This window comes from Vigna radiata, chromosome 7 (genome assembly GCF_000741045.1).
Source record: "Vigna radiata var. radiata cultivar VC1973A chromosome 7, Vradiata_ver6, whole genome shotgun sequence".
In the NCBI taxonomy this organism is placed as follows: Eukaryota; Viridiplantae; Streptophyta; class Magnoliopsida; order Fabales; family Fabaceae; genus Vigna; species Vigna radiata.
The window spans coordinates 27,840,982-27,854,751 of NC_028357.1; the positions used below are offsets into that span (position 1 = coordinate 27,840,982).

General features: G+C 30.6%; 1 protein-coding gene across 4 annotated transcripts; it reads right to left on the reverse strand.

Moving 5' to 3' along the window:
• Positions 1 to 4,442: 4,442 nt before the first annotated feature.
• Positions 4,443 to 8,202, reverse strand: LOC106769208 (AP2-like ethylene-responsive transcription factor TOE3). Of its 4 annotated transcripts, none has more exons than XM_014654725.2 (10): positions 7,189 to 8,197; positions 7,036 to 7,061; positions 6,774 to 6,804; positions 6,544 to 6,631; positions 6,244 to 6,389; positions 6,056 to 6,100; positions 5,803 to 5,891; positions 5,540 to 5,700; positions 5,239 to 5,457; positions 4,443 to 5,061 (listed from the first exon to the last, which is right to left on the reverse strand). In XM_014654725.2, exons 1-10 carry the CDS (start codon positions 7,728 to 7,730, stop codon positions 4,855 to 4,857), a joined length of 1,554 nt encoding a protein of 517 aa, XP_014510211.1. In that variant the 5' UTR covers positions 7,731 to 8,197; the 3' UTR covers positions 4,443 to 4,854. The 4 variants fall into 4 exon arrangements, with proteins under 4 accessions (XP_014510211.1, XP_014510210.1, XP_014510209.1 ...); XM_014654724.2 differs by having other exon boundaries at positions 5,540 to 5,709; XM_014654723.2 differs by having other exon boundaries at positions 5,540 to 5,715; positions 7,189 to 8,196.
• Between the last annotated feature and the right edge of the window lie 5,568 nt (positions 8,203 to 13,770).

Genomic DNA, 13,770 nt, shown 5'->3' on the forward strand with positions numbered 1-13,770 from the left:
ATCTATTGTCATTCAATCGTTTCAGTCTTTTTAGAAAGATTGTTGGCATGGAGCAACATAAACACATTTTCCAAGAGATATTTGATATAAAAAATCTTTATAAGTCCTAAGATAAATTAGGAAGGACATTATCAACAATAAAAAGTAAAAATTTATAGTATTTGAATTGTACTAAGAAATGCGTAAAAAACAGGTAATTTTATGTCTAAACATAAACCTATTACACAAAAATAAATATATAAGGTGTTTTGTGGCTGTTGTCATTCTATGCCATAATCTAACAATAAATCAAATTCTTGTTTTAACATTTTGTTATGAAAACACTTGATTAAAATAAATTAATTTTGCTGTAAGAAAACCTTAGCATACAAACATTCTTTAAAATACTTTAACATATGCTATAATTTTAATAGTCACTTATTATACTTGTATTTTACTTTTGAAAGTCTAATATAAAGCGCAAGTGATCTGATCATTATAGCTCAATTAAAAAAGTACGTTTTGAATCATAATAGTATACTTGATGTTTGAAAATATATTTAGTGTCAATAAAATAAATGTATTTTAATTTTGGTGAACATAAAATAAAGAAGTTTTTGTGTAGTCTATCTAAAACATTTTCCTTTAGTTTGAATTGGTAGAAAATATGATTTGAAGATAATGTTAGTGTTAGTGATAATGGAGCGGAGGAGGCGTAGGTAATAAGTGAGTTGGAACGTATTGTGTTGTGTCCCTACAGAAATGAACAAAAAGATGTTACAGATGGTGAAAGTTAAAGACAAAAGAATGGACATTAGAAAACGAAAGATGATTAATACTTAGCGAGGAAGAGAGGATGCATCCACATCAATCCTGATTTGTAGTTTATCTCTTTTTGAGAAAAGGAAGAAGATGGGACCACAAGGCTTTCCTACAACCATTATTCATAATAAATAAAATATCTCTTAATTAATCTTATTATTTAAATGATGAACATGCATGGATATGCATAAGAGCTTGTTGTTTCCTGTTGATTAGAAAAGAATGTTAGTGTACTAAAAATAGTAAAGTTGAATTAAAAATGTTAGATCTAAGAGAGAGGAAATGCAGGTGAATAGAATAAGAAACCCAGAAGGATGCCAGAAAAGGAAAGGGTGAAAATAAGAATGAGAGAGAGAGAGAAGGGGGAAAGCGCGTCCCAGAAAGGGAAACCAAAGGAGTAGTTTGTCTGAGTGAATGATGAAAGCGATCTAACAAATGAGACCACAATGTGTGTGATAGGACCAATCAATCCTCACCCAACTCTTACTCTCTCTGTCTCACTCATCATCTTCATCATCTTCTTCTTCTTCTTCTTCTTCTTCTTCTTCTTCTTCTTTCGACTATGTAGACCCCAATTCTTTTCCAACCGTTCAAGAAATTCCATATTTAGAAACACCCAACTTAAAGGGTAAAAAAGCTGCTCTCAACCCAACCCACTTTTCCATTCTTTTCACTTTCTCCACCCACCACCCTATTCTTTTCACTTTTTTTTTTTTTTTTTAACATTGTATTTTCCTTAAACCTTCAACTTCCTATGGTAAAACTACTAAGAAAATAAACATCAACGTGGGAGAAAAAGAGTAACACAAATGACTCTCACTGCTGTGCCACTGTCTCACTTATAGGATGCAACCAAGCTCACTCTCACTCCATTTTTTACTGCCTTTCTTTTCTTCTTTTTTCTTCAAGGCCCATTTGGACCACCACCAACTTCTTCTTCTTCTTCTTCTATTCTCCACTGCCTCTCTTCATTCTTAGCTTACTCTTCCTTCATCTTGCTTGGACCAACGCTACTCCTTCTTCACTTTCAAAACCTCATTCATCCTTTATTTTATCTTTCTTAATCTTCAAATATTATTTCTCACTTACAAACCATTCACACATTCTAAAACACCAAAATACCAAGGATTTTTTTTTTCTTTTATCATTCAAATATATTTCATCTCATCCTTTTAATTATTCTATTTATAAAGAAAATTCTTCTTTTTATTTATCATTTTTTTAATTTCTATATAACAAATTTATTTTTAACTATTCTCTTAATTTAGTTAATATCGAAAGGGAAAAAATAATTACAATACATACACCTACACTAAAAAAAAAGTAAAAGATAACTCGCATAAAATTAGATTAAAAATAAAAAATAAAATATTTTTCTTACTTTAAATAAAAAAACTTTAAACTGCTATAATAAAGCAAGAATGAGGTACATGTACTAAAGTAATACATACAGCTTTGTCCTTGTAAATATGGCATAGAGGTTACAATTTTTTTCCAAACTCACCTTAAATGTCATATTTTAATGAGTTATTGATTCTATTTATTTGTTATAATATTCATTATGGCTTCGGTCCTATATATTAATTCAAAAGTCATATCACAAGTGGATTCAACTTAACAAATTTTACAGAAAATAAAAACATACCCCTTATATACACCACTTAAAACACATGCGTAATAATGTGTATGCGTATTCACTTGTTTTTTAATAGCAAAAAAGAATGAAATTATAACTATATAGATATTTTTTACAATTTAATTATAGATTATTTTTATCTATTTCGTAAATAATTTTTATTTATTTAGTAGATTATTTTTAATTATTTAATTTTAAAAAATAGTTAATTTTAAAAAAATGATTAAACTTAAAAAATCAGTTAAATTTAAATGAAATAGTAACTTAAAGAATAAAAGTGAAAAAAAAAACGTAAAAAAAAAAATCCCTTCATGTAATATATATATTATATAGAGATATATGTATTAGTATTGAATGCAGTTGCAATGTATTTAGTTTTTAGAATAGTTGAAATTTGTAGCCCTACAATTCTTTTTATATATATATATATATATATATATATATATATATATATATATATATATATATATAGATCCTATGGGAATAAACTCTACCCAACTTAAGTAAATTTATTATAGGAAGGAAAGTTCACAGTCCTGCATTTATAATAGTTAAATACATTTTTTAAATGTTACACTGTATGTTTTGAATACTAACACATAGAGGATACTTTTTGTAATTTTAATTTTGTTTGAAGAAAAAAAAATGAATGAGAGATTAATAGAAGAATAAAAAAGGATGAATAAATTAGATAATATAATGTTTTAGCTTAACATAAAATAATAATATGCTATACAAAAAAAAAAAGCATTATAAAAAACACTCCAAGACAAAAATTAAAACTCTAAACAAATTTTCAAGCAAGGAGAAAGAATTATTCTTTGATACAAATCTGATCCAAGAAAATTTAAGCCGAACAATGAGATAATTTGTATATTATATTTTTGTGTAATTGATCGAAAGGAAGGAGGTGTGATGCAAGAACATATCATGAATCAATAGTGTAGGCTAAAATAATGTGGTTTACAGAGAGAGATTAAGTTTAATAATTTATATTTTCCATTTTGGTAGTACGACCCAGTGGTAGTACAAGAAAGCTAAAACTCGGGTCTTATATTAAAAGTATTTGAAGCATAGTTTTGATGAAAATATCTAAGATGACGGTAGTGATGACGAAAACGTGTATAGCTTAAAATGATATTTAAATTGTTTACCAAAGCACAAGGTGGAAAGAACAAATGGATGATTATTTTAGTGGGAAGACTATTATTTTTGCAACCTACGAGATAACAAAGTTTATGATAAAACATTGAGTATGATTCATTAACGAGTCAGAAGCTGTTCCCTCTCAAACTCACATGTCTAGAATCGTTGAACCCAACCAATCTATTAACCAATGAGGCCTCTGCTCGACAAAAGTACATCCGATATATTATATTAATAATATGATACGATGAAAGAAAGAGCAGTTTTTAGTTTTAATTAACATTGTCATTATGCACTTACTTTAGTTTTTTTTTGTCGTAAAGGTTAAAAGTGATAATGGTTAATAAAGTGTTAAACCCTCTCAAAACCCCTTGGCCATTATGCCCTTTTGGTGGCTTCTTTTTCTCTCTCTCACTCCATGTATCAGTGTCCTTTTGGAGCTTTAGACGAACAATGATAGGTCCCTCTCATAATAATGGCATTGTCTGACTGCTTTTGGCCGAGAGAACTGATTCAAAGGACACCGTTGATGGAGACTATTCATCACCATCCGATGATATTTCCAAGACACCAGAAAATAAACCATTTTGTATCTCTGATTTTTTCCCACCCTACTCCTCCTCTCAATATATAAAAATTCCTCATTCCTAATATTATTTTCTTCAACTTTTTTTGCTCGTTTAAGCTTTACCTAGATTTGTCTCAACGTTTTTTGTCAAGCTAAACAACCCCCCATTGCCCTTCTAAGCCACCAAAGCTAGCATCTTTCCTTGGAAAAGTTTTTAAGACCAATCCCAATCCAAAGAGAAATAAGGAACAAATTGACAACCATGTGTAGGTGATAGCAATACATCCCAAATTAAGAAACGAATAGGTGCTGTCATAAATACCACAACGCAGAAAAGCAATAAATCAGAGTTATACAAGATCATAAAATTTTAGTCAGAGCCCAGAATATCTAGTTAAAGATTTCGTCCGTTTGTTAGTTTGACTGACCCAGACCAAGACCAGTAATAAGTACCCAATTTGGATTCTTTTTTTTTTTTTTTTTTTTTTTTCTTTCATCCTTTCTTTTCACCTCAACAGTTAACAAGTTATGGTCTTCCTAAAGGAGGTTGCTGGGTTGGACATGGACACGGCCTAACACCGCAACCATTTTTACATGCTAAGAAAAGAAAATAATATTTTTTTTTTGGGGATGATGATATTCTTAGGGAGCAGATTATGATCATTTGAATGAAACTGGGTGGGCAGAAAATTTCTATATAGGGTCATGAGGGTCTCATGAGAGTGTGGAACCCATTTTTCTGCAGCCAACCTTGAGAAGAGGGTCTTATCTGTTGTGGGAATCCTGATGATGCTGCAGCAGTTGCTAAATAATGTGGAGGCCCGGATTGCCACTGTTGTTGATCGGCCATTGACAATGAAAGATCACTTCCAATACGGCCTCCAATGCTGCTGCTGCTGCTGCTGGGAAACTACATTTAATAAATAAATATAAATAAATAAATAAATAAATAAATAAATGGGCTGACAACTCCAATACTAAAAATGTGTCTCAATGGTAATAATAGTGGGGGCTCGTGTTTCTATATTTTCTGATCTCTATTTAATGTATGAGCTAAAATAAATTAATTGAAGAGATAGATACCCACATGAAAATTTGGTGGGTGGTGAATGGGAGCAAAATTTTGATGCATTTGAGACTCTCCTCCGGAAGACCTGTAGGGACCATATCTTTGCATTTCACTGGAAGCTGGACAATGAAGGTGTGTTTGACTTAGCATCCTCAATGCTTCACTCTCCCCGTGCACATCCCTTCCCTGTGTGTCCTTGTTCCCTCTATTACATGGTTTTGGCAGTATATTCACCAGCTTAACCATATATATTAACACACATATCAATAACCAACCATTCCACCATAACTAAATTTAATAATAACAACCTTCAACCAACCTTCGTTTTGCTTCCCCCATTTCTCCAATTTGATTCACCTCCCACCTGTTGTTCATGATGATGATGATTATGATGATGATGATTCCCCAACGCTTGGTTACCCCCACCCTTTGAACTTGAACTTCCCAAACTTAAATCCAGATTGTGATCTCCACCGTTACCTGTCGATTCTGCTCCTTCATATTCATTCATTCATACATACGTTTCATTAATAAAACATTAACACCATTATCGGAAAAATAAATCTTTAGTCCATTACTTACCGGAGTTAAGCTCGTTCTCATATATGCTGGGATCAAAATTGGTTACGGCCTCTTTCCCATTGCATTTTATGGCTGCTTTGTCATAAGCCCTATATATACATATATATAGTAACAATGTGCGATTAAATTAAAACCCTAATCATGATTAATAGTTTAATATTCTTCGCTAGAAGATGGGCAATCTAGTAAATGGAAGGAGGAAAGGAAAACAATTAATAACGACGTGAGTGAGCAAAACAAGATAGTAGTTTACTTTGCAGCTTCAATCTCGGTGTCAAAGAGACCCAAATAAACGTACCTAATGAATCAAATGAGTTAATCTTAGTGATGTGATGAGGAAGATATGAAACTTGGATTGTTTAGCATGAATGAAGAATGAGAAAATCTAGAAAAAGAAAAAGGAGAAAAAGAAAAAGAAAAAGAAAAGAAAAGAAGGAATACTTTTTCCCTAAAAATTGACCCATTCGAGCTTCCCATCTTCCACACTTGTGCAAAGTTACACCTCTATATTTGGAGCTTCCCCTCGGAAATCCAGTGCTTTGTCGGCGAAGCACGTGGACGAACTCTTCCTTGGTAAGATTGCTCATCTATTAACATCGAATACGACCAAATCACGAGAATAATTCGAGATGGGAGAAATAACAGTAACCGCAGCAGCAGCAGGAGATAAGGTGTATTCTATGAGAATGATTGTTGAAGAAGATAAGATACGGAATAAAATAAAATTTTCAAACGGATCACCTGCTTCAGGTCGTCTTCATAATCTTCAATATTGAAGTTTATGTCGGCCTCCACTCCTCGGAACTTGATGGCCGCACGATCATAGGCCCTGCAAAGAGAGACAAAATAGAGGTTTTTCTTTGAGGCTCACATTTTCCACAACGAAATGTGATTTATATTTGATTCGGTTCAAGACATAGAAAAAGTTATATTACAAGCTTGGTAAACTAGAGGAGGGGGCAAGGGCTCACCGAGCAGCCGCATGTGCTGTGTCAAATCCACCTAGACAAATTTACCCAGACAAAACCATCAAGTCAGTCACCACAATAAAATTTCCCCCCACACACACACAACACACTCACTCTTGTCTCTACCATATCATAGCCGAGACAAAAAACACAAAAGAAGAAAAAAAAAAAAAAAACGTTTTAGCCGCTTAAAACAAGATTTAGGGAAAATAACTGCCACACTCCACACACACACACACACAATCATTGTTATCGTTATGCTTACCTAGATACACTTGTTTTCCACAATCCCTGCAATACCACGGACACAAACAGAACCGAAAAGAATCAAATTTTGATGCTGAGAAAAGGCCAATTTTTTTAGAACTTCAGGTACACATTTTTTTATTTTTTATTTTTTGAAATGGAAAGCACTAACCATATATGAGACTCCCACCGACCCGTTCTTCTGTAAAAGGTGACTCCTCTATACTGAGAGCTTCTTGACCTTGGTCCTCGGCGACTCTTCTTCATAGGCTGAGAGACTTCGACTGATTTTCCAGCACCAAGTGCTTCTGATTGGACAAATTTCACACCTACCCAGTGAGCTCTGGGGAAGGTGGAGCTTCCACCACCCGATGCAACCGCCACGTCAGCCTCCTCCACCGGAAAAAACTGTCTTGTCACAGGTGGGTGGTCACTGTCCATGGACTCACAATCTTCGGTCACAGAGAACCCGAAAATCTTGCTGCTTCGCTTCTTCATGCTTCTTCTGCCACCTTCTTCGTCCTCCTCGTCCTCCTCCTCCTCTTCTTCTGATCCGTCCTCGATTACCACAGCCGAAGAGCTGGAATTGGAAACAGATCCAACCCTTTTGCCTTTGATGTTGTCATCGTCCCCGTAGACGGAAGTCTTGAGGGAAGAACACCCTTCGGATTCCTCGTCCTTCCTCTGATCGGGTGAGTAATTGAGATCCCACATTCTAACATTAACGGAAAGTAGCGAGCCGGGTCTGTGGTCTTGAGTCTCACATGAAAAGACCAAACCTTTTGTGTTGCCCTTATATTTTAATTTTAATTTGGGCTGGCAGGAGCAGAAGAAATTGAAACTGGTTGTGTGTTATGGGTGTGTTGTCGCGGTTTGAGAATAAAATAATGGAGATGCGAAAAAGGGAGAAGTGGTGGAGGTAGCGAGGTTGGGAATTCAGAGAAGAAAATCAAACCTAGGACGAGTGAAGAGAGAGAGAGAAAGAGGTAGGTGTTGCAAAAATGTAGTAAAGGAGATGTTCAAAGATCTTTGTATTCCCCAACTGCCCAATACAGCATAGACGAGGCCAGTTTGAGCAAGCTTAGACGAAAGCATCTCACCCTCTCCTTAACACCCTTCCTTTCTTCTCTCTCTCTCTCTAACCACTTGCTTCTCTCTTTTCTTTTCAATGACTCATAATTTCATTCTCTCTCCATCTCTAGACTGTCCTTTTTCTTGTCATTCGTCACTCTCGAAAAAACAAATATTTCTATTTCTGTTTTGTTTATTATTATTATTATTATTATTATTATTATTTCCTCTCTCTTTTGTTTTTAATTTTTACTGTTTTTCTGTATTTATTAGAGAGGGGTCAGAGAGATAAATAGGTGTTGAGAAAATTGGGAAAGAAAGAACCATCTCTTTCTTAAACAACTTTCCCACGTTAACCAAATCGAAAAGCATCCGGGGGTGTCTTTCTGGCTCCTAATTACCCAGTAATGGAAATAGACAGCGGAAGGAGTCCTAAAGAAAGATAATTACTAAAAAATAGCTTTTGTTAGCTTGTAATCGCTAATGATTTCGCAAGTCGCAAAGCCCCTTGTTGAATCCACGCCTCCAAGCGTTTTTATCTTTTTAGGATTATGACTACGTTTTACCATGTGGGGTGCGACGGGAGGACAAAAAAGGAAAGTAATTATGGGTGGTGGAGAGGGGTAGTTTGGGAAAGAAATAAGTATTTAATTGAGAGTGTGGAAGAGAAGGGAAAGGAGGAGAAAGAGTGAAGGGGTGTTTGAGTTTGTGATAGGTTTTGGCATCAGAAAAGGAAATGAGAATAATAGTAGTAAAAGGAAACTCTTTCCAGAAAAGTCCAATCCAAGAGTACGGGAAGAGGGCCACCTTTGCCTCTTTCGTTCTCCAAGCGACCAATGCCCTTCCTACGCTGTACCTTGTATTTATGACCCTATCTTACACTACCTCACTCTCCTCAAACTGCGCGTGTTACCTCTATCTAATCTTTCTTCTTCTTCTTCTTCTACTACTACTACACTCTTCTTTCTTTCTCATTTTTTTTTTTTTACCTTTCTTTTTCTTTTTTCTTATAATACATTTTTATCTTTTCTATTCAAAAGATTCCACTATAATTTTATCTAATATTAAATAACTCATGCAAGCTACTCTCAAAATGGAAATAAGTGTATGATTTACTTTTCCTTGTAATATTGTACATATAAAGGTTAACTTATATAGATCATGTTCCCTTGTAAAGAAATTTAAAGGTTCAAACACATATTTCTAAAATCATGTTTTCTTTTCATTTTCGACTTCAATCAAACCTATAACCAAACCAAGATTCTACAAAAACTAAACACAGCTGTAAAACCTCTCAAACATCAAAATGATATTATTGTTAAGGGAAAATCTTCACTAATTTCACATTATATCCAATTCAAAATTTTAAACTAATTAATTAATAAGCTTGTTGAGTTATTTATTAATGCCGTTTAACTTTGATTGTTTTTAAATTATGTGAGACTCCAATGTGAACTTATATAATAACAATATATATTTTAAGTGAGTTTTTTTTTTAAACATATTGATAGTCCGAAAAGCATTTTTAATCAGAAATGTCTCAATAATGATATTGCCTTTCAAGTAAGACTGAGACTTAATAAAGTACAATTGATGAAGTTGAGTAAAATATGACTAAGAAATTAGATCACAAGTTTAATGTTTTAAAGTTTAAAATTTGAAGTGATGTTTGACTATGATTATAAATAGTAAAAATTTCCCTGATGTTTCTTCCCCTCAAATTAACTTTTCAAGAGATGAAACATTGTTTACATGTTGCAATAATTAAGTCTAACTTAGATTGTTTTTGTAAAAAAAAAACTAAAAATTACTTGCAGTAACACTAATTCTTTTTGAGATTTACCTATAACTAGATGTAATTTCGGTAGTTGGGATGAATCAATATAAAACTTTGTCTCTTTATTTGTTTAACTCATTTAAGGAAAAATATATTTTAAAATTTCCTTCAAAAAAAAAACAAAAGAAAAAGGTTATCAAGTGCATAAATTTTTTGTATGTCCTTCTTTTGTCTTTTGGACTAACAAATTTGTATCTTAATTCAACCTCCACGAGGATAAATATTCTAATAAGTGTTAAATAAAAACATTTGAAATGTAAATTATAGGAGTTTATATGAAGAAGGAACATGATAAAGATGTATGCCAAATCTCATTACCACATGCAAGAAATCATCACGAAAGTTTTAGTGGTAAAAAATAATTGAAATACACTGAAAGAGAATATAATATTCTTCAATTAATTGTCAATAATATAGTATCATTAACTGTGCTTTATTAAATCGTTAAATATAATAGGTACTACAAGATTGTCAAAGAAAAATGGGACGTAATTTCATTACTTTTATGCTCACTATAATGAGGTTGCATATTGAAATATGAAAGTTCACTATGTAAGATTCTAAACAAGTTTGGAAACTCTTTCTTTATGATTAGCCAACATTTTGGTATAGAGTTATGAAAAAGTAGATTTTGATTTGAAGAAAAAAGAGTTCAAATTAATATTGGACAAGAAAATCAAGAAAAGACTCAATAACATCATACATTAGAGTAAAGTGAAAGATGTGGATTATGATTTCTATATCAATTACTATTTAATCGGTAAAAACTTTCTATACCTTTGATTTTATATCGATTTTAAAATTGATATTAAAAAAGTCTTTTTTTTTCACGAGTATAAAAATACTTTTTATACATTAGTGTATATTGTTCTTTTAGTAAAAAAAAAAGAGTATGTTATAAAATTTCAAATCAAGATATTTCATCGAAAGGTGCATTTTTAATATAAAAACACTAGAAAAAAATATGTATTATCTACTATATGTTAATTCACTTGACATAAAAATTATCAACTAAAGATAAACAAACATGCAATGTTATCTTATTAACGAAACAAGTTAACAAAATGCATTCCACATCAAGTAATGATTTTTTTTCATTACTAATTCGAAATATCCATACATATCTACATATACGTGAATCTCTTTGTAATACTCAAACTTTGTAAAACTATATGTTAATCTCTCTTTGAGTATGTTTATTAAAAGCCAAAGCTTATATTTTATATTCATCTATCTTTTATTGTTTGGTTAGATTTTTTTTTTCTTATTTCCTAGAAGTGTACACAAAGTGAAGATACTAAAGTGAAAATAATACTTTTTTTTTTGTCATATGGATTGAAAAAAAATACTTGTAAAATTATTTTAGTAAAACTTGGAGGTTTCTAAATAAAGACTTAACTTTAGTGGTTGATGAGACGAATTATTACAAGATATAGTCTCTTTCTCTCTTTTAGTTTTTCTTGAGAAAATATCTTTTATATTATGATTTTTTCATTGACAAATACAATGCGACCTCAATGATGAATCGTAAGTTTGAGATAGATTATTTAGATGAAAAGTCTTCCGGTAAGTATCAGGCTTCACAATACTTGTGGTTAAGAAATATATTTACCACTATGGAATACTAGAGAAAAAGAAATGTTAATATGAATTGGAATCTCATATTGTATAGAAAGAAAGCAAGCTAAGCAACGTATGAATGAGAAAAACTTACAAAACTATTATCTTAAAGTTTTAAATTAAAAATTATAATTTATATTTCTAATGTTGACATGTAATCTACTGTTAAATATATCTCCAATGTGTTTTTCTCCAATTATCCAACAAATAATGAAACACTTGAATTTGTCATTTCCTTTTAGAGATATCAAATAATGCACTTTATTATTATTATTACTATTATTATTATTATTATTATTATTTAGTGGATGGAATGGTGGAGAGTAGTGTTATTGTATATAAAGAATTAATGTGTATAAATATTTTGTGAGGATTTTTCTTGTTTTTCCCAAGTATAACCCACCAGCAGTCCACTATCCCAATTATGGTACATATCAATTTCATGACAGTAAGCATGTACGTGCATGTGCCTCCTATTCATCAATAACTTATTAGTTGTTCAGAAAAACTTATGATATTAACATCTACAGTATGAACATCTACAGCAACTATGAAAACTTATAAGACGTGTAGTACGAGTACTGCTCAAGCTAATTCAAATAACATAACTTATAAATAGATTAGACAATGAGATACAATTATCGATTATATATTTAAGACACTTATTTTTAATTTACGTATTATTATTTCATCTGCAAAACTATAAATAAATAAATTGATATTCTTTCCTAACTGGAGTATAAACAAATATTTTAATATAATTAAATGAAATGTAAATAAATTTTAATTTAATATCATAATATTAAAATGGTTAAGTTTTTAATCATAATACTCATACATATAGTTCGTGGAAAACAGCAATAATCAACATCATTATCCACTCACTCTCAAATCTAAAAGAACAAGTTTAAGTTAATTAGTTTCCAAAAAAATGTAATTAAAGATGATTAAAAAAGTCATTTTTATAATTAAGTAAGCACAACTTAAAAATTTAGGATTTTAATTATCATAGGGTAAACCGATTCTATATTGTTAACTAATAAAAAAATTATCATTGTTATGGATAATTAATATAAAAATCAACAAATTATATATATATATATATATATATATATATATATATATATATATATATATATATATAATATAGTGTGATTGAAAATAATATAAAATATTATATATCATCAATGGAAAACATATTTTTTTTCCATGTGGCTGTTAATGCATAGTTTATTTTCTTTAATTTTAATAATATAAACGTTTTAGGTTTGCTTCTATTTAATAAAAAAAAATATAAGTATTAAAGTTGATTAAAGGAAATTGACAAATTATCATTTGAGGTTCAATTAATTTTTAATCTTATTTATTTATTTGTTTTTATTTAGCCTCTATTAATAAAAAAATGAATTAAGTTTCTAAATTTTAAAATGTATTAATTTAATTTAAATAAAATTTCAATTATTATATAAATTATGAGTAATATTAATTGTTTTAAATTATATAAAGCACAAATTAAAATAATTAATATTTGTGTGTTAATTATTCTCTTGTTAATTACATAAAATGTAGTTGCATTATTATGTTTAGAAAAATGAAAAGTTAATTAGATTTTAATTAATAAAGTTAATAAATAAAGATTTAATTAATTAATTAAAAGTAATCAGGGAGATGCCTAGGGAAAAATTAAAAAGAAATATATATATATATATATATATATATATGGGTTTGTTAACGCGTTACACTTGTTTTTCAATTGGTAGATTTTAACAATGTGTACGGAATTATAGTAGACAAAAATACTCTTATATATTATGAATTCTAAGTTTTTTTTTTAAAAGAAAGAAACTCCCAAAGCCTTACTCACTTCTTTCTTTCCTCTCAAACCTTTTTCTTTCATCTCTCTCACTCCAACATTTTCTCTATCATCCTATGACAGGTCCAACTGGAAAAAAAAAAAATTAGAAATACTCGTCATTAAACAATTTACCTTAGTAAAGAGTTGGGTCATTGACATATTCGCCTTCAGGAAAATGTTCATTCAAGATCTCTTCAATTTCATCATCTTCACTAACCTCTCTAATTTCATCATCTGCAAATATTGAATCGTCATCTCTTATAAAACCTTCAGACCAATTACTAATTCCTTCTTATGTTATTATGCTTGTGAAAATTAGATAAAATTAGATGAGATAAAAATTATAAAATGAAAACTCATTATAAAATCAT